Source organism: Delphinus delphis, chromosome 1 (genome assembly GCF_949987515.2).
Source record: "Delphinus delphis chromosome 1, mDelDel1.2, whole genome shotgun sequence".
Classification (NCBI taxonomy): Eukaryota; Metazoa; Chordata; class Mammalia; order Artiodactyla; family Delphinidae; genus Delphinus; species Delphinus delphis.
Genome location: NC_082683.1, coordinates 47,393,307 through 47,415,966, shown reverse-complemented (window position 1 = coordinate 47,415,966; position 22,660 = coordinate 47,393,307). Strand labels below are relative to the sequence as shown.

The window sequence follows — 22,660 nt, the reverse complement described above, 5'->3', positions numbered from 1 at the left end:
ACAGAGTAAATGCTCAATAAATGCAGAATAAATGATGAATAGCCAATGAAGTCAAAAATGAATTCATAAATGTGTTTAATTGCTATATCATGATAATAATAAGCACTTAAATAAATGTTTAGTAATAAAATGACTGGTGAATACTAATTTTTTCAAAAAAAATAATAGAAAAAAATAAATTGTTACACATCTAACGTTTTTAAAATATCAATATCAAATAGGGAAGATGAACACTTTTGAATGAACTCCAAAAATTCATTCTTCCATAACAGAAATGAGATTACTAGTGAAAATTGTCAAAATCAACTTTTTCAGAACTCTGGAAATTAACCAAAGGCCTGTAATAATCTGAGGAGTGTTTGTTTAAAAAATTGGCGGAGTCTCAGTAAGAACAGCGAGATCTGTGACACTTTAACACATTTTTGACCAGAGACGTATTACAGCCACAGGTGTTAGTCTTAGTTTCTGCAAAAATCCCCCAGTCAATAAAGCGTTAAGTTACTCCATATCCATCTCCTTTCCCCATTTCTACGGTAGCCTTGAAAACCAACAGCCTCACAATCATTGTAGCCCAAAAAACCAGCATCTAGCAACCACTGGTGGGGGGATGGGGAGAAGAATAGGTTTAGAGTTCTCCAAAAGTCCTATCCCAAGAGAACTGTCGTTATTTGACATGGCTAGCAGATCTCTGGAAACCTCTACACTCAAGCCCTGTCTTCATCTGACCTGACTCAGAGCTCCCTCTACAAAGCCTTCTGCCCAGAACATTTGTCAAAAACAATCAATGGCAACTGTCTAACATCCCAGCTGCTAAAAGCAGCAATAAGAGTTGGAGCAAACAAGAAGCTCGTCAGAAAACTAAAAAGGAAAAGTTAGGGAAGTAAATTCCATAGGGGTCCTTGAAATACTCTTACATAATCCTGGGACTCACAAATGCAGGGCTGTGTTCATTTCCAAGAAAGGCCCTGATTTCTCATCACTGGTTGACTTTGAGGCTCTGTGCTAGCAGGAATGAAAGCAAATGCAGAGTTATGAGCTTTTCATTAAAGCACTGAAGATATACCCCAACATGCACACGAAGTCTCTCAGCAAAGGCTGGGAGACTTATTAGATCAAGGCCTTTAAGGAAAGCTTTGTCTAATAATTAGCTGACCATTAAGCTAACCAAGCAGAGACTTCAGTGGCCACCCATGACAAAGAATATAGACTTATGGAATTAGTTCAATAAAATCACTTAACAAACAAGAGCAACAACAACAATTACAAATTCTAGGCATCTATGCAAGAGGAATAAACACATATGACCATTTAAAAACCTATACATAAATGTTCATGGCAACATTATATAAGAGCCAAAAAGTGGAAACAACTCAAATATCCATTAAGTGATGAATAGATAAACAAAATTTAGTATATCTAAACAATGGAATATTTTTCAAGCAAAAGAGTAACGATGTACTGATACATGCTACAGCATGAAAGAACACTGAACACATCATGCTAAGTGAAAGAAGCCATACTCAAAAGGCCACATGCCGTATGATTCCATTTATATGAAATGTCCAAAAGAGGGAAATCCACAAAGACAGAAAGTAGATTAGTGGTTGCCAGGGGCTGCAAGGAGGAGGAAATGGGTATAGAGTTTCTTTGGGGGATGAGAAAAATGTTCTAGAATTAGACAGTGGTGATGACAGTTTAACTTTGTGAACATACTAAAAACCACTGAATCATATAATTTAAAGAAGCAAATTTATGGTATGTGAATTATACCAATAAATGTTTAAAAAAATAGAGAAGTAATCTAAATTTTCATTTCCAATTAATTCAGAAAAAGAACCACAGTTCTTCATAATAATAACAGTGCCGATTAAAAAGCCATACTTTGGGGCTGGGGGAGGAATAAATTAGGAGGTTGGAATTAACATATATACACTACTATATATAAAATAGATAAGCAACAAGAACCTACTCTATAGCACAGGGAACTATACTCAGTATTTTGTAAAAACCTGTAACAGAAAAGAATTCGAAAAGGAATATATACATATATGTGTGTGTGTAACTGAGTCACTGTGCTGTACATCTGAAACTGACATGACCTTGTAAATCAACTATACTTCAATTTAAAAAAATAATTATAATAATAAAGCAACCCTCCACATGTAAAAAAAAAAAAAAAAAAAGCCATACTTCCAGCTTTTAATTTTCAGGAGTCAATTTCTAAATTAACTTGACCAAGGTAAGCAGTAACCAGGATGTTTATGAAGGTTCACCTGAGACAATCAATTCATTTCATATGGGTTACTACACAGCCACCAGAAATTATGTCTTTCTGTCACTATTGCCTAGTACCTGATTTTGATATATGACTTAAGACTAAATGAGTTATGATGACTACCAATCAAATTTTAGAAACTTCACAATGTGTGCAAACTTCTTTAAGTGCAGCTAAAAGGTCCTTATATATTCACTTTAAAATAATATTAATAGCTAATATTGTATGCTGGGCATTAGTCTAAAAGCTTTAATTATATTAGGATGAAAGTTTGCAGTTTCTAATATTCAACTGTGCTTAGACCTACAGAAATAGTCAATTCATATGGTTCAACCTATCCTCCAAACAAATCCATTATATATGATGTAGCTAAAGCACGAAGAGTTATAAGGAATATGCCAATAGCTAGTAAACAAAGAATCAGAATTCGTAATTAGACAGTTGAACTTCAGACACTCACTTTTAACCACAATAACATTAACAGTAATACTAAGCTTACAGCACTTAAAGATGTGATTTTCCTGAAGACAATGTCTGTCTTGCCTACCAATATATTCCCAGCACCTAGCATAGGACCTTAAACAGAGTAGATGTTAAATAAATAATTGTTAAAGAAATAAAAGCAAAAATGATTAAATGAACGAATAAATACTGAGATATATTTTCTAACCTCCAATAGCTTACCATCTTAAAAGACAAAAAAGATCTGTACAAAAATACAGGCATACCTTAGAGAGATTGCTGGTGTGGTTCCAGATCACTGCAACAAAGCGAATATTGCAATAAAGCAAGTCACCAACATTTTGGTTTCCCAGTGCATATAAAAATTACATTTAGAGTATACTGTAGTCTATTATGTTTGCAACAGCACTATGTCTAAAAAAGCAGTGTGTATACCTTAATTGAAAAACACTTTATTGATAAAAAATGCTAACCATCATCTGACAACACAAGGTTCCCACAACCCTTCAATTTGTAAAAAACACAGTAGCTACACAGCACGGTAAAGCGAAGCACAGTAAAACTAGGTGTGCCTGTAACTATAAGACGGAATGTGGTAACATGAGAGAAATATAACATATCATGGTATTTTGGAGAAAGGCTGGATGCCACAGAACTGGTGTGCCAAGCTGGATTAGTGGAAGTAGTACAGGTTCTGAGTAAGGCAATATCTGAGCCCTACTTCTGCCTGCCTCTTGTTAGCTGGGTAATTTTCACCAATACACATTTACTCAAAACCTAATTCATATCAAATGCACAATGCCTAGAACGTATTAATACTTGGTCCCTAATTTAAAGGACCCTAAAATTTAATAGGGACAAACAGATACATAAATCAAAACATAACCTTTCTAAGCTTCAGTTTCGTGGTTTGTAAAATGAGAATAATAATAGTTACCTGTTAAGAATCAATGCAATAAAATATGTCAAGTACCTAGCAAAATACCTGTTATATAATAATCGTTAATAATTAGTAACTCTGTTGAACCATATTTTGTCAAATGAAGAATTCCCAAACGTTAATAAACAGAATATGGATAAATAAAAAAATGATGAAAACTATAAATTCAAGTTATTATTTTAAGTACAGAGATGGTTGCCACTATTTTATACCACCTACATATGTGTAAATTAACTCATCCTAGTAGACTTTTATTTACATTTTTCTTCTAAAACTTGTAAATATACAGACACCTGTTTAATATTAACAGAATCAGTACTTTTACTATTCTCAACGTATGTGCTGATACAAACAGGTGCAAGTACATACTTAACTTTCTTTTCTAAGGAAAAGCCAATTTTCTTTCTAAGGAAAAGCCAATTAAGTGAACTATTTATTCTTTTTTTTTTTAATTTTTTTTTTTTTTTTGCGGTACGCGGGCCTCTCACTGCTGTGGCCTCTCCTGTTGCGGAGCACAGGCTCCGGACGCACAGGCTCAGCGGCCATGGCTCACGGGCCCAGCCGCTCCGCGGCATGTGGGATCTTCCCGGACCGGGGCACGAACCCGTGTCCCCCGCATCAGCAGGGGGACTCTCAACCATTGTGCTACCAGGGAAGCCCCTGAACTATTTATTCTAAAGGACTATGAACACAACAGAGTTTTTCCCTGCTAAGTCCATTTCCATAACTAAATCTGGTTCTAATTTACAATTTTACATTTTTAGGTATGAGGCCTGGAACACTAAGAGAGGTTGGGGGAAGAAAACAGTACACGAATGCAACGGGAGTGCCAAAGAGATCAGCAGCAGTCACAAAAACAACTACCTCAGCCACCACTGAAATGTTCCAAGAGTCGTATTCTGGCTTATGAAGACAAGGCAAAGTATTCTGGAAAGATGTCAAAAGAATGCGTTTGCAAATAAATACCTGATGAAATGTTAGGTGAGAACAAAAAACCCTCTAAGAAACATGACTGATAAATAAAAAGGAGAAGGCAATGAATCATCCTGACTTGTGTGTGCTATATAAAGGTCATATTCACAGTAACACCAGCAACTGCACTTTCCAAAGTTTCTCACATAACAAGAAATCCTTCTCAGCAAACCCACTAGCGGCTATTTTTGGATTCAAAATCTTAGCAAAAATTTTTATGGTTTATTTCATCAACCGTATGTAAAATATATAACTCTCACCCTGTTTTTCCATTTGAAACTTATTCAAATACTTTCTGAGTGTACACTATATTTCTAGGCCTTCTAGCACTGTATATACAAAGATGATAAGACACTCTCTCTACCCTTTTATAGTTACAAGAGAGGAGAAAGATACACTGAAAACAACTAGATACAGAATGAGAATGAAAGAATGAAAGCATGAACAAAATGTGGAAATCACAGAAGTGGAAGCAACTAAAACTGCTCAGGAGAATCAGAAGTGATTTCACAAGGAAGGTGATAAGTGAGCAGAATTTTAAAGGATGAATGGAAATCTTTCAGGTCCAAAAATGCAGAAAAGGCATCAGAGGCAAAGGGAATAATATAAACAAAGACATGAGGCGTAAAATATGCATTATGTTTGAGGAACAAGGAAAAGTTCACTGTGGCTGAAGCTCTGGTATAAGGGGTACGGCGTTGAGCCTTAACTATGAAGGGCCTTGTATGCTTTGCTACCTAAACTGAGAAGTTTGGGAAACAATCTGAAATATTTAAAAGTTGAGTGACAGGATCAGCGTTATGTAATAAGGAAAGTAAAATTCGTATAAAATCAAGTGTTACAGTGCCTAACATAAAGCAGCCATTCAGGTAGTGGTACTAATATTAATACTAGAATATGTACTTAATAGCAACAAAAAGACTATTCACCTTATATCTTTGATAGTTGCTCGTTTCAGGGGGTCAACCTGTAGCATATGCATCAGGAGAGTGGCAACAGAACGATTGAGATATTCTGGGATATAAAAAACACCCCCTCGGATCTTCTTAAACAACGTAGGCACATGCTCATCATCAAATGGGAGGGTGCCACAGAGAAGAGCATACAAAATAACACCGCAGCTCCAGATATCAACTTCAGGACCTGCATACAATCTAGGGGAAAAGATGACAACACAAACCTGAAATGCAAGTGTCACTCCCCATCTACGTGTACCCTGTTTCTATGTGTACCTATATACACAGTACAGACTGTATATGTATTGCTTCCCAAGGTCTTTAGTGAAGTCCGTGGCCACTCCACAACATTCAATGTTGTTCCCCAGAAAGAATAAGTGATCTAACCAAATACTATTCAAACTTCCCAAGAGAAAACAGTATTTTTATTTTTTGACACAAACTAAACTGAGCTTACTAATTGACTAATTAAAAAATATAAAACTTTCTATGGTTGATTTTTGATAGAAACATCGAAGTGGACGACCATAAATTTGAAGAAAAGCAATACTATATAGTGTATAGGCTAAATCTTCTTACCATAAAGCTATTAAAAGAAAATGCATATATAACAGAATGTTTATGCCTGGCACACCTATTTTAAAGAATATTTGGAATAGTAAAGTACCTAACTAGTCCTACTGCAATTTCTTTCACAGTATTCATGCTGTATCACATTATCCTGGGTACCTACTACTTTCATTCCAACCACTTGGTAGCCCCTGGGACTAAGATTACCTTTATCCAGAAAACCTATGCCTAGAATGTTATTCCTTTTTCCTCTCACCTTTCTACATTATTAAGATTCCACTGATAGCACATTACCAAACTCAAACCTAAGTCTGAGGTAACAAAGTAGATCTCTACAATTCCAATTAAAAAAATACACTCCATTTCAATAAAAATTGCTGTCCATTATTTATATTGTTTGCTGTATAGTCCAAACTGCTATATCTGCAATAATACCTTTTCTTTATTTTCTCTCATAGAATTCTGTACACTTTTAAAATCAGACATTGGTCACCACAGAAGACTTGAATTTATCACTGCACTCTGTATAAACATTTTAAAAATGTACCAATGAGTAAGTTACATGAATAAATTACACGGTCTTCTCTTGTGCAGTTAACTTCATGAAATGACAATACTGTCCCCCCAGAAAACCTCATTCTTCTAAAGACAAAACATAAAAATAATACTCTGTATGCTTTATAAAAGAGTATATACAGAATTATTAAAGGACTATGTCTGAGAAGTAAATAATGACACTAGCTTAAATGCAGCAAATGCTTGCTCTCCTAGCTGCAATTTTCTAAAATGAAAAAAATAAATCAAGTTTTGTTGCAGTTTTTAGTGGAAAAACTCCTTAAATACATTCATAACAGAATCTAAATCAAATGTTTTAAAAAATTGTTTAATATAAGTAATCTCTCTTCAACAATAGAAAAACTAAAGGGACAATATGTTTCTATTATGTTAAAAATCTTATCTTCCAAAGAGAATGTATTATAGTTAAATGTTATCAGAATGAACAAAGCATTACAAAAAGCTTACTCTTCACTGATATATTATTACCTGCCTGAGATGACTTCAGGTGCTGCATAATTTGGGGAGCCACAACTAGTTCGCAGAAATTCACCATCTGACATCATATTAGATAATCCTAAAAATAAGAGTAATATGTTTACCTGGTGCTACATATGTTTAAAACTAAATACAGATAAATGCATAAGGAAAAACGTCAAGTCTGTAATGCCTCACATATCATAATGTTTATTTTTAAAAGCAGTAGAAAGCATTTGTTGGACTAGAAAGACTCCATTTCAGAGTGCTCATACATGACAAAAAAGCCAAAGCACACCATGCCTAAGATTGAAATTAAACTCCTTTTCTAAATAAGAATGTTGATTCACTTCACAAATATGAGGTTATTCTAAATTATATGAACTTTTCCAAACATAAAAGCATCAAAATATTATTTACCCACGTCTGCAAATGAAAGAAAATAGAGACTACGATTACTTTTTTATACTCTGCTTTCAAAGGCATTTTTAAATATCTCTAAGTAGAAATCAGATAGGCTCCAATTTATAAATATTACGTTCCAAAAGTTTTTAATTTGCAGAGCTTTAATTCAACATAGAAAAACATTCCATTGAACCAGAAATCTAGTTGCACTACAGCAGTAAATGAGCTTTGTGATTTAGAGAAGGAAGAGAAATAGGAAAATGACTTCCCTGGCTTTTAGATTAAAGACAAGGTACAGACAAAAATTTTAAATACGTAATGCTGAACTCTGATACCTTTTCATCTCTTTCTATAAATTTCTCACTTTCTGATCCTCTCCTCTACTACGGCACCCTGTCCAGGTATGTTTATCCCAGAAAGTGATTGGGGCATAAAAATTACATTTTACCCTCTTATTTTACCACCAACAAAAACTCCTACTCTTCTACCAAGTTGTTACCTGTTACCCGTAGTCCACTGACATTCCTCCTCGATCAATTCAGAAGGACTGCAACGCTCCAAAACTGCGTGCAAATTTTCACGTACCTCCATTTAAGTGCATTTATCAGGGAAAGTGCCCATACTTTCATTAGATTTTCAAAGGAGTTTGTGGCCCTCACAAAAAAACAGTTAAGTCTCATTTCCTGAGGAAGCAACGCAGATTGAGTGGATTTACCTTGACGCAAGCCCTCTGAATGTCTCTAGAAATACTTGCATTTTTAAAAAGTGGTTTAAATGAATAGAGCAAGCTAGTGTGCAGCCTGTCCAGCTAATCCCTTTTCATGGTATAGGATTTACATCAATGAAGTTGAAAGTTCTTAGTTCATTAAGAGTTGGTACTGACACACCTGCAAAGGCAGCTAGCACACTTCTAAACAACCCTGGAGTTGCATACCAAAATCAGCTATCTTGGCATTCATGTGTGCGTCCAATAGCACGTTCTCTGGTTTCAGGTCTCGATGAACGACCATATGCCTGTGACAGTAATCCACGGCAGACAGAATCTGCTGAAAGAGGCGCCTGGCTTCCATCTCTTCAACCTATCAGGTATAAAAGAAACTGCACTAAGAACATTGGGGACATCTACATAGCAAAAGTTTTAGTTTCATAATCAGCCTAAATATAACTGAGTACACTAATTAGAACTGTGCCAGAATTCTCAACAAATGAGACAAACAAGCCAAAAACTTGCATTCAAGCTCAACATGTCAATCAACAGGTTTTTCTTTGCTGCTAGGCAGTTCATTTTCAATTAATATTACTAAGTGTGCACAGTGTTTCAGGGAATCAACAAGTAAAACATAATCTAAAACAGAACTTACGTGAAATTGCTAAGAAAAGGAAATAACTGAAGCGTCGATACGATGTTATGGAACAGATTTTTCATTTTGAAAAGCACAGGCTTTTCATGTTGGCAGTTAAGTGGAATATATTTCCTAAAATCAGTATTTCATAAAGTGTACTTTTTAAGGAAAAATATACCTAATACTCTGTATGTTTAGTTAGACATTATTACAGAAGCAACCCCGACTCTGAAGATACATTTGTGGTTTGCTATTTCTCACTACTTTCTTCTTTTTTAGCTTAAGGGCTTATTGTACTAAACAGCATGTTACTCACCCGTCCATGTTTACAGATGTAGTCAAATAATTCACCACCAGACACATATTCCATTACCATAAAAAAATCTGTTGGAGTGCTGATCACCTGGTATCTTTTTTGTAAATGAAAAAATTTAATAAAAAATGTTACTTTAACCAGAATCAACCTAGTACATCCATTCTTGCTATAAATTGATATTCCAGTATTCTACCATATTTTAAGATGGCAACAAATTATATAATGTTATCAAAATAATCACAGAGCTATGAACACGGAGCTTCACAAAACTCAATTACTTCCCAGGGCTTACAAACTTCCCTCCAGATCCCCCCTTTCATGTTTATAAAATGTAGGAAATCCTTCATTCCTCAACAACTAAATTAAGCATCAATTTTTCCATTTAAACAAAAATCTGTTTGTAGTCTATAGAGATGAGGTAGCTTATATTTAAACATAAGTGAAAAATATTCTTGGAAAGGTAAAATGATACCAAAAGGTATACAACTCAGCAAAATCTATGAAGTAGACAAATGATCCTTTCCTCAAAAAAATGAAATGCAAAAAAAGGGAGGGGAAGGTATAGATTAAAAGCAAATCAAGAGACATATTGACCAATTATACTGTATAGACTTGTTTTCATTCCAGTTCAAACAAACCAACTTTAAAAACCATTTATGAAACAATCAAGAAAATCTGAATACTGACTGGAGAGTTCATAATATTCTAACTGTTTAGGCGTGATACTGAACTGTGCTTGTTTTATTAAGATAGAGCCTTTAAATTCCACAGTAGATACTGAAGAATTTACAGACTAAAAACATACTATTTGGGATTTGCTTCAAAATAATTTGGGGTGGGAGAAGTAGGAGGAAGCAGATAAAACAATACACTAATAACTGCTGAAGCTGAATGACAGATAAATGAGGCTTCATCACTTTACTGCTGTATTCATTATGAAATAGCCATAATAAAAAATTAAATAGATGTATGTATTTACGCATGTGTATGTGTTTATGTGTGTGAAAATGTATATGTACGTTTTCTAGGCACTCAAAGCTGAGCACATAAAACAATAAAGAACCTTAGCTCTATTTGACAAAATAAAAATTTTCCTAAAAAACTACAACTTCCACATACACACACAATTGTACCAGAGTTTTGAAAACTTTAAATACAAGTTAAATATAACATTAATGTTTTAAATGAAGGTTGCATTTAACACATATAAAAGAAAAATTGTTCTACTCTGCTTTATTTATAAAGAATTACTTATAATCTGGTTAATCATGAGCAGTATCTAATTTACACTGAGTTGCTATTTAAAGCCACTAAGTGTAGCTGGCAGTTCTGCATGCCTTAAAGGCACCCAGTGGAAGGCACAAGCAGGGGCTGAGAAGTGGCTCAGATGCCCCCCTGTAGGCAGTATACCTTGACACAGGATGTGCCAGAAGCAGGGGAACGTTTTGGTAATTAGTCCACCCAGATGGGGCAACTTTTATTATTAATGTGCAAAAAAAGAGAGTATGTTCGAAATGGCGGTTCTGGTTACTAGTCTTCATTAAAGAGGAGGGAAAAAATGACTAGGAAGTTGGTGATATAACTATATACTATATATTTTAAAAGAGGACACATCATGTATAAATTAAACACTTGCAAAAAGTAAAATATTAACACAACATTGTAAATAAACTATGCTTCAATTAAAACAATAGAAAAAAGTAAAAATTAAAGCTGTAGTATTGAAAATGATTATAGACTTTCAGAAGAAATATTTATAATAGCCATCGTCAGTCCTGGGGATGAAAAATGACAAGGTACCCCACTTCACACAGAATAAACTAATATAACTGGCAAATAAGGCTGAGTCTACTACAAATGAACTATGAAAGGGGAATCTTCCCTGAGAACTAGAGAAAAAAGACGGTTCTGTAAGAGCAGCCCTAACAGGCAGCAAACTCTTTTTTTTTTTTTTTTTTTTGCGGTACGTGGGCCCCTCACCGCTATGGCCTCTCCCGCCGCGGAGCACAGGCTCCGGACGCGCAGGCTCAGCGGCCATGGCTCACGGGCCCAGCCGCTCCGCGGCACGTGGGATCATCCCGGACTGGGGCACGAACCCGCGCCCCCCCGCATCGGCAGGTGGACTCCCAACCACTGCGCCACCAGGGAAGCCCAGCAAACTCTAATTGAATAAAATGAATACTGAGGGGCCGGACCACCCGCTGTGTCACTTCACTGTAGGCTGATCTGATTTAGCAACAATTTTCAGTCACTTTTCTGCTCTGTACATCTTTGGGGTAAAAGAGAAAAGTGATACAATTCTAATAAATGTAGTTGCTGATTCCTCCGAGTACATTGGAGTCTTCAGTAAATACTGTTGGATCCAGAGGCCTGACCAGATTTCAGTTTGATTTTAATTTTCTTCTTAAAGACTAGATGGTGGTATGTGCTTCCAGCCACAGGTGTAGGATATCTGCCTCTTTTTTGAGATATCAGCAGTCATTACTGATCACAGCCTAGATTTTATTAACTCACAATGAAAATTTAAATGCTGGCCAATTTCCATAGTCTAGTAATGAACTACGGTCTAAAGGAAATATTCCCTCAAAAACCCACTGTCTCTGAAGTGCAGGCCACCAGATCACACTACCCAATACCTTTTCTTGTTATAGTCATCAACCAACCTCATTGTCAACTCCCTCCCATTTTGACTTAATGTCTCTTTCCCCACTGCTAATGCTGTCATCATTCTGGGTGAACAAAATATCCATCTAGATGATCTGTCCAATACATGCCCTCTAATTTCCTTCACTCCTCAGTTCTAACTCTCGTTCCCTCTACCACACACAATGACTCATTCCATGGTTATATACTGTCTAAGACTAACTCCTCCAATTATGCACTGGATTCCTTTGCCCCATCTACTAAAGGACTTGGCTTCTACAATTAGCTCTTCCTTCTCAGCCTCATTTTACTCAATATTCAGCAGTATAGCAACAGTTAATAATCTCTCTTTCTTCAAACACATTTTCCCCTTGGCTTCAAGACGCCAAATTCTCTTGGTTTTCCTCCAATCATTTTAACTGTTCACTTTCATTCTCCTTTGCTGGTTCCTCCTCGTCTCCCAGACATCTTAACATCATACTGCCATAGAGATCACTCCCTAGAATTCTTATTTATTTATATGCACATCCTTGGTGACACCATCTAGTCTTTGGGCCTTAAATGTCTTAAATACCATCTATACGCTGATGACTTCCAAATTTATCTCTGGTTTATACCTCTCCCCTTAACTTCAGACTCGCATATCAAATAACCTACTTGCATCTCTACTTGGATGCCTAATAAACATTTCAACTTCAAAAAACCAAAATCGAATTCTTAATACCTAACATCCCACTTCAAACTTGTTCCTCCTACAATCTTTTCCATTTCAATTAACGGCAACTCCATTTTTTTATTTGCCCACGCCAGCTAACCTTGGAGTCATCCTTGACTTCTCTCCTTCCACAGCCTACATCTAATCTGTCAGCAAACGCTGTTCTCTATCTTGAAAATATATACAAAATATGCTTACTTCTCAACACCCTCCACACTACGCTCTATTCCAAGCCACCATCTCTTTTGCTCAGAATACTGCAATTGACCCCTAACTGATTTCCCTGCTTCAATGTAAGTCGGGTCACATGACACCTGTGGTCAAAACTTGCCAATGGCTTCTCTTTTACTCAGAGTTAAAAGCCGAAGCTCTTACAGTGGTCTAGTGTATCCTACACAATCTGGCTCCCCTTTATGTCTCTGACCACATCTCTTACTCCAATTCCCCCTAGATCACTCTGCTACTATGATCTACCTACTACTGCCTGTAGCAATATCCACCTCAGAACCTTTGTATGTGCTGTTCTCACCATCTGTTATTCCCCCCTCCAGATATCTGCAGGCATATGCCCTCTCCTCTTCACTGTCTAACATATAACATATTTTACTGACATAGCATTTATTGTCTATCTCTTCAACGCCACCCACTACACACACACACAAAAAATACACACACACAGAAATATGAGCTTCATAATAGCAGAAATTTTGTTGTTGTCTCTTTTTGTTTGGTGGTGTATCCCCAGTACCTAAATGGTACCATTTGTTGAATGAATGGATCAACAAGCTAACACTCTGGCCTCATTTTCCTCCATCTCCCTATACATACTCTGTACATGAGACAAACCAGACTGTTTGTTCCCACCACACCATGTTCTTTACACTTTCATTCTTTTGCTTTGCTGTCCTCCTAGAATCATCAGGACCTTGTTCACATGTTACTTCCTTATATATGCAGTAAGTAATCACTGAACACCTAGTATTATACTAGGTGTTGGAGAGATAAAGATGGTATTGGACATCTCCACTTGGATATCTAACGGGATTCTCAACTTAACACAGCCAAAGCAGACCATTAATGTTCACCTGTATCCCAACATGGTTCTCCTCCATTCTTCGTATCTCAGAAAATGGTATCATTATCAACACCTAGTTTTTCAAGCCAAAACCCAAAATCCCAGTTGCTCAGGCAAAAAAAAAAGTGGGGGGAGGGTCCTCACTCCCTTTCTTTTCCTCAGTAATTTATTAGTTTTACCTCCAAAATATATATTGAATTGACAGATTTACCTCCAGCTAGACCAGTGTTGTCAGATACAACTTTCTGCAATGATGGAAATATTTTATATCTTCTCTGTCCAATACGATAGCCACTAGCCACATGTGGCTATTAAGCGCTTGAAATGTGGATAGTGTGACCAGAGAACCAAAATTTTTAATTCATTTAATTTAAATTTATGTCACATATGGCTAGTGGCTACTGTATTGGACAGCACAAATCTATACCACCACTTGGCTAAAGCCACCATTAATCTGTCAGCTGGACCATAGCAACAGCTTCCTAACTGGTCTCTCTGCTTCCACTTCTGCCTCTGTACCCATTCCACACTATGGTCATATCATGTCACTCCCCCGGCTCTCTGAAAGTTTCCCATTTTGAACAGAATCCAAAATCAGCAAGATCTTCAAGATTCTATGATATGTGGTCCATGTCTACTCTCTGACCTCATGAACTACCTCTCTTTCCATCATTCACTCCACTCCAGACATAGCAATCTTCTTTTTCCTATAATACTCGAACTTTGTTTCCACCTCAGCAACTCTGAGGTTGCTGGTGCCCTTGCTTTAAAAACACTCTGTCCCCCGATTTTCAAATGGCTAGATCTTTATCATCCTTTAGGTCTTAGCTCAAACCTTACCTCTCAGTGAAGCTTTCTTAACAACCCAATCTAAATTAGCACCTCCTCCTTCCTCGGCACACCCTAGGACTGCACCCTGTTTCACTCTCCTCATAGCACTTATCAGTGCCTAAAACAGTCTGGTTAATTTGTTTACTTACTATCGAGAACGCTAGATACCCCTAGAACATAAACTCCACAAGGGCAGAGACGCTGTCTTTTACCACTGTACCCCCAATGCCTTACCTATCAGATACTAGGTGCCCAATAAAAATTTGCTGAATAAAAGAAAAAACAAACATAGCTTCTGCTCCTAAAGAATTCAGTCTCGTGGCGATACTAATAAGAAAATGACCAATTACAATATAATGCCCAGGACTTTGGAAAAGCTGAAATTCTGGGTGCTCCAGGACCGAGAGGATGAAACCTAACCCAGTGTTAGGACTAGGGCAAAGTAGTTTTTCTAGAGGTAGTTGCATTTAAAAGCTGATATTTAAAGGACGTTGGAATTGGAAGCCTAGAGGAAGGGAGATATAGGTAAAGTTTTCCAAGCAGAAGCAACAGTTGAAATATAGCAAGCAAGAGAAGGTGGTGACCTGACAATAAGAGCAGAGAGAAATGAACAAGATTTAGGGGACACTTAAGATTAAGAGTGGCAGAACTTAATGATCAATTATATGTAAGGGGCGAGGGAAGAGGAGTTAAGTATGATGCCCAAGTTTTAGGCTTAGGAAGCTGTGTGAATGGTATTTTCATTCACGCACAAAAAATATGTATATATGGGATAAAAAGTTCAACTTAGTTTCAGATGACTCTGTGACTCCAGAATGGAAACACCCAATAAATAGTTCGATAAATGTGTCCAGAATTCAGGAGCAATACAGATTTGTAAATTTTTAAGATAGAGATGACAAATGACACCCAAAAAGGGTTCACTAAGATTACTCTAGCTCAGAATGCTGAAATACATCAATATCTAATGGCCAGGCAGATAACAAGGGACCCAGAATAGAAAGTCTCAAGAAGAGGCAAGAATGTAAAAAGAAAATCAGAAGACTGTGGTCCCACGGAGACCTAGAGACTACAACATTTCAAGGTGGTAGTGGTGAATAATGTTAAAAGCTGTCCGTAGGTCGGATAAGATAAACATTTTTAAGAGTTGGCAGGCAAAACCATCTCTACCAAATTAGAAAGTATTGATCCTTTGACCAGTTAAAATGAAGTTTCCCTAAGAACCATGGGGGAATGAAAAACAAGGACAAAAGTCATTTCAACAAATTCTAGTTCATGGGAAAGTTTGGAGTTTCCTTTCAATCCTGTTTATTCCTTTTAATTTTCTCCCAGTGGGGTTTTTTCAATTGGAATTAATAGAGAAATTGTGCAATATATAACCTTCATTCTTAGTATTTACTTTTCAAACTTTCTTGCTTACTCTAGAAGCCCATTCTGTAGCAAGGAAACTATTCTTGGCAGTTAGTCCAAGACTGCAGAGAACAAACAAAACGACTAAAAGGATCAGGTCTCTCTCCCTGTTTAAATCACCGACGCTGTTAAAGGCTATGTCAGTAAGCTTGTTGTGTAGCAAGAATACATGAGTGCCTTTTTTAAAAAAATTCAGATCCACAATTAAAGAGGAAATGTGGCAGAATGGATAAGCTCAAGGCTGGAAGCCAGAAGCTTTAAACATTAAATTCACCTCTGCCAATTACCTTTGAGTAGTATTGAGAACATTCTATAACTCCTTCACAAAACAGCAAATAATTAAATAATTCTAAAACAGAATGATATAAGTAATCAAACCAAAATCAAACAATTATAAGTAATTACAGAAATGGAAGGAAGAAAACACTAGTAGTTATAACATCAAAAATAAGCTTCTAAATCCTCACGACAACTGCAACTGCTTATTGACAAAATCTGATTTGTGTTTATAGGAACGGAACAGGAACTAGAACTCATACCCTAAATGGACAAAGGTTCCCTGGGATCTTTCAGGGTTGGCATTCTAAAAGTGGTGAAGTCAGGAAACAAGGAAAATACAGAGATCTCTCCCCTCTCCATTCTCACTTTGGCACGTGACATTTTTTAGTCTGGTTTCCCAGTTTTCTCCTCTTATAGGAAGTGACCACTCAGTAAGGAAGAGCAAAGAGACTTAGCTTAGAAGTCATTCAGTAACTAGAATAAAGTCATTACTAACATGGAGCTGAAGTCAGACATGAGCTGTTTCACTTAACTGAAAATCATTCGGAATCATGAGAGGACTGGAATCAGCTTGCAGCCTGCCAATTCCTGCTTCTGGGCCAATGCACATCTAATAGCAGGCATTGTAACAGTAAGAACACATTTAATCCTCAAAGAGCACCATGGGGTATCCCCATTTTAAAGTTAAGGAAACAAAGAATACAAGAGTGAGTCACTGAACTCATAGGTGATATTTTAATTCCTATGATCATCTTTAAAAGCTTGTATATACATATTCTGGATTATCTAGAATACAGGTCCTAGACGACAACCTCATAATCAAGTACTGCCATACAATTTCAGGGGCCTCATTTCCTGTTTACGTTTATGATCAAGTGAACTTCAAATGAAGATCAAATGACACTGAAGCTTACTGTTAGAATGAAGTTTTCATCATAGTGATGTGAGAAAAGAGTCATCACAGGTCACCCAATGGCACACCAAACCCAAAAAAAGCCTTCTTTGAACAGTCAGTGACATATTCATGCTGTTGGTAAGATACACTGAGTGGGACCCTCATTTAACATACCAATTTGCAATGGTTCTCTAGCAATAAATGTATCTAGTTATAGAAATACTATAAATACTAGAAATATATAAATGCATGTTCCAAATCCCAGCAATAACTGGATCAGCCATTCATTTAAGGATTTCAAGAATGCTACTGTATTGGTTTCCTATTGTTGCCATACTTAGTGCTTAAAACAACACAAATGTATTCTGTATTATCTTACATAGGGGTAAGAAGTCTGATAGGGTAGAAGTCTGACACGTGCCTCACTGGGCTAAAAAATCAAGACATAGCAGGGCTGCATTGCCTCCTGGAGGCTCTAAAAGAAATCCATTTCCTTGTATTTTCCAACTTTTAGAGACCATCTGCAATCCTTGGCTCATGGCCCCCTTCCTCCATCTTCAAAGCCAGCCACAGCCAGTTCAGTCCTTCTCATATCCCATCACTCTGACCTTGCTTCCATCCTCAAATCTCTTCCTCTGGCTTATGATTCCCTCTTCCACTTCTATGGACCATTGTATTACACTCAGACCACCCAGATAACCCAGGAAAATCCCCCTATTTTTGTCAGCTGACTAGCAACCTTAAATCCATCCATAACCTTGGACTTCTCCTTTGCCATGTAATATAACATACTCACTGGGGATTAGGACATCTTGGGACTGAGGGACACTATTCCCTACCACAGCTACTACGCAGCCTTGTTATTAGGTAGACAACATACCTCTAGAGGGTTATCAAGTAGTTCCCCATCAATGCTGACATCTAAAGATTACTCACTAACAAAGTTTAGGCTAAATATAACCTCTGACTATAATGACCTAGCAAACAAAGCCTCAAAGATATTAATACTACTGCTTGTCATCTCAGTTTTCTCAGTACTGGAGTAGAAATTAACAGCATGGCATTTGAAATCAGATATGAACACAACTACTAGCTCTGCAACTTACTAGCTATTTAACCTTGGACAAGCTGCTGATCTTCTTTAGACATACAATTTTCTTATCAATAAAATGAGGATAACAATACTCCTTATATGCTTATTGTGAGAATGAAGTGAAGTGAAGTGAAATTATGTATGTAGAATGCTCAGTACAGTTTCTAGCCATTATCAGGTAGTCAATAAAATTAATATTTATTTTATTAAACTCTATCCAAGCTTTAAGATAAAAGTAAAGACAGTTTTCAGTGTTTAGCATATTACATTTTCACAATAAATATTAAACATAACTTCAAATGATGTAAAGGAACACTGTTGCATACTTAATGTCTAAATTGTCTATGGGTCTAGCTGATTTTAAATTATTTACCTTCCAATTTAATTACTTAGTGTATTTATTAAACTCTTAATTTACTTATCTTCTAAGTTTGTAACTTGTCTTATCCAAAAAGAAAAAAAATCATTTGCCTTCCTAAGGGCTTTACGATCAGTAATTAAAGTAATGATTGCAGTTTGGCAAATAATATTCAATACTATGGCAGATAATCTTTAATAGTAACTGTCTACCTTTTCCATAAAGAAAATATCTTGGTATGTTAATTAAAAGTGACTAGAAAATAATTATAAAAGAAATCTAGAAATAGCAAAGTACTAAATGACCTTCAACACGAATATTAGCGATGAGCCAATTTACAATTAGACTTTTAATTCTAAACCAGAAGTATGCAAAAAAGGATTGATGAGGTTAAATGAATTAACACTTGCTAAATATAAATATGAAAAAATTGTATATTTATAAAAGTTTAACTAAAAATAAGTAATTATTAAATATAATATTTCAAGACAGTTTCTCTTTTATATTATCAAGTGCAAAAATACTTACAGTTTGATAATATGAGGATGACGAAAGAGTTTTAGATTTTGAATTTCTCGTTTTATTTTTCCAACAACATCTAAACTGCGAATCTTCTGTCTATTTAAAATTTTAACTGCCACCTTATGGCCTGTTAATTGATGTTCTCCAACTAGAGAAAAGAAAAAGGAAAATAACCTTGCTGTCATAGCAACATAATTATTTATTCATGCTTCCTTCCACTGTAACTCCAAACTTCTTTACTCATATATGCCTCTTTGATACCATTTATTGCATAGAACAGAAGATATCTCTTTTCATGTCTGTCTCTTCTATTGGAGTATGCACTCCTTGAGGACAGAAACTATATCTTAGTCTCCTCTGTATCCTCAACACCTAGTACAGAGATGTTAATTAAATCTTTGTGAAAAGGATGACTGAAGTCCAAATTCTTACCTAAAAGTATAATCAAATTTGAAACATCTTTTGTATAGAATAGAATAGAATTTACTATGTTTTGTTAATCTCTTTCTTTCTCCTCTTCTGGTTAATCCAGTCATTGTATTATTGAAGAATAAATAATTGCTATAATAAACTAAAACTCATAACTAGTTTCAAAACTATTTCATCAGAAAATCCACAAGTAACCCTTTTTTTTTTTTTGCCTTTTCTATAAAGCTTTCCCATTTTCTCCCTATTTGATGGAATCTCAAATGATGTAATACTGAGGGTTTGAACTTCTTTCAAACCCTCACAGTATATTTATAAAGCTCATGTGTCATTCATCATTTTGAGGCTATTTTATATATTTGTATTTTTGAAAAATCACATGACATGAGCTATTAGCTCTTATCCTCCTTGAATAAGACAGTCAGTATTCATCTGAATCTCCTAGGAAGTATATAAGCACAGTATTTTGTACATACTGGATGCATCATACTTCCTGATTTCAAACTACATTACAAAGTTATAGTAATCAAAACAGCACAGTACTGGCATAAAACCAGACACAGAGATTAATGGAATAAAGAGCCCATAAATAAACTCATGCATATAAGGTCAATTAATTTATGACAAAAGAATCAAGAATATACAATGGGGAAAAGATACTCTCTCCAATAATTGGTGTTGGGAAAATTGGATAGCCACATACAAAAGAATGAAAATAGACCCCTATCTCACACAGTACATAAAAATCAACTCAAAATGGATTAAAGACTTAAATTTAAAACCAGAAACCATAAAACTTCTAGAAGGGGGTAAGCTCCTTGATATTAGTCTTAGCAATGATTTTTTGGGACTTGACAACAAAAGCAAAGGCAACAAAAGCAAATATAAACAAGTGGGACTAAATCAAACTAAAAAGCTTCTGCATAGCAAAAGAAAACATCAACAAAATGAAAAGGCAACCTACTGAATGGAAGAAAAAATTTGCAAATTATATACCTGATAAGGGGTTTTAATACCCAAAATATATAAATTACTTAACAACTTAATAGCAAAAAACCAAACAATCTGATTTTTAAAAATGGACAGAAAAACTGAATAAACCTCTTGCCAAAGAAAGTATACAAATGGCCACGTACACAAAATCATCAGGTAATCATCACTAACCATCAGGTAGATGCAAATCAAACCCACCACCACAATGAGCTATCACCTCACACCTGTCAGAATGGCTGTCATTAAAACTGAAAAGATAACAAGTGTTGGTGAAGATGTGGAGAAAGGGGAACCCTTGTGCACTGTTGATGGGAATGTACATTGATGTAACCACTATGTAAAACAGTGTGGAGGTTCCTCAAAAAATAAAAAATAGAACTACCATATGATCCAGCAATCCCACTTCTGGATACTTGAAATAAAAACAGGATATCAAAGAAATATCTACACTCACATGTTCATCGCAGCATTATTCACAAAAGCAAAGATATGGAAACTACCTCAGTGTCCATGAACATATGAATGAATGAATGAAGAAGATGTGGTGTGCATATTCCCTCTTTCTCTCTCTCTCTCTCTCTCTCTCTCTTTCTCTCATGTACACACACACACACAGAGACACACACACACACACACAGTGCAATATATTATTAGGTCATGAGAAAGAAAGAAATCCTATTTTCAACATGGATGGACCTTGAGGGTATTATGCTAAGTGAAATGAGCCAGATAAAGAAATACTACATGAGATCCTGTTATATGTGGGATATCAAAGAAAAAATGTCAAACTCATAGAAACAGAGAGTAGAAGAGTGGTTGCTAGGAGCTGGGGGATGAGGGAAATAAGAAGTGGGTAAAAGGGCACAAACTTTCTGCACTAAGATGAATAAGATATGAGGATCTAATGTAAAACATCACCATGATGAAAATTATTTTATAATTTTGTCAATTATACCCCAATAAAGCTAAATTTTTAATTAAAGTTTTTTCAAATCATTGCTTTGTCTATGATATCTGAAGAAATAACACACTCATTTACCTTCATACCTGAAGAAATTTTTCCTTGCAAAGCAACAGCAAAGAAATGGCATCGATGGAGTTGGGGGAGGATCAAGATGGCAAAGGAGCAGGACAGGGAGCTCACCTTCTCCCACAGAAACATTAAAAGCACATCTACAAGTGGAATGATTCATACAGAAAATCTACTGAACACTGGCAGAAGACCTCAGACTTCCGCAAGGGCAAGAAAACCTCCATGTAACCATATAGGACAAAGGAAAAAGACAAAGAAAGGAACTGGGACAGGGCCTGAACCCCAGGAAGGGAGCTGTGAAGGAAGAAAGGTTTATGCCCCTTGGGGAGTACCCTCACCAGTGTGGAGATCAGCCTGCATGGAGGGGGAGCTTTGGAGCCTAGCAGGAGAGTGCAACAACCGGTTTGTGGAAGGCAAAATGGAGAGTAACGAACACAGAAGGTTGTCACTGCCACCCTGTGCTCCCCAGCCTTAGACACTTGCCTGTCAGTGTGGGTGGGGGCTGGGTGCTGAAGCTCAGCCTTCAGAGGTCAGACCCAGGAAGAGGACCGGGGTTGGATGTGCAGAGACAGCCTGAAGAGGCTGGACTGTGGCAACTGAGGGGGTACTCAGAAGAAACCAGAGCTCACTGGAGAGGCAAGGTGCCATTATTTGGGGGTTCACGAGGAGAGAGGCAGGAACACCATAAGAGCTTCCTTCCCTGTGGGCTCTCCCAGGCAAGAGGACACCACCTACAGGAACTCTGGGGGTGGGCACAAGTTGTCACCACCATCCTGGGCTCCAGAGGAGTGCTGTCCCAGGAGTGCATGGGTAGTGGCCACCCTTAGGAGACTGGTGAGCAGGTGCCAAGCTCTGTCCCGGGAGTGTGGGAATGGCAGCTGCCCCTAGCAGACCTGCAAGCAAGCAACGAGCCCTGCCACCGCTCTCCCCAGAGTGCACAAGGGCCACTGCACCTGCATACGCTGTATCAAGGGGATAATAGCCAACACACACTGAGGAAAGAGACAGCCACCATCCAGACTAAGGGCAGCCCCTCAATCCCGGAAAAGATGGTGGAGGAGAAGAACTTGAGCTCACTTCCTCTCATGAAAACACCAAAATCGCAACTTACTGCTG

General features: G+C 36.7%; 1 protein-coding gene across 2 annotated transcripts in view; it reads right to left on the bottom strand.

The window, feature by feature from the left end:
• The window catches only part of PRKAA2 (protein kinase AMP-activated catalytic subunit alpha 2), a 64,104-nt gene that overhangs the window by 13,668 nt on the left and 27,776 nt on the right, over positions 1–22,660 (bottom strand). For both annotated transcript variants that reach the window (XM_060022733.1, XM_060022744.1), the window contains exons 2-6: positions 19,099–19,240; positions 9,272–9,365; positions 8,547–8,691; positions 7,220–7,307; positions 5,579–5,803 (exon numbers count right to left, since the gene is read on the bottom strand). In XM_060022733.1, coding sequence (XP_059878716.1) covers positions 5,579–5,803; positions 7,220–7,307; positions 8,547–8,691; positions 9,272–9,365; positions 19,099–19,240 — 694 coding nt within the window. The remainder of the gene's footprint in view (positions 1–5,578; positions 5,804–7,219; positions 7,308–8,546; positions 8,692–9,271; positions 9,366–19,098; positions 19,241–22,660) is intronic.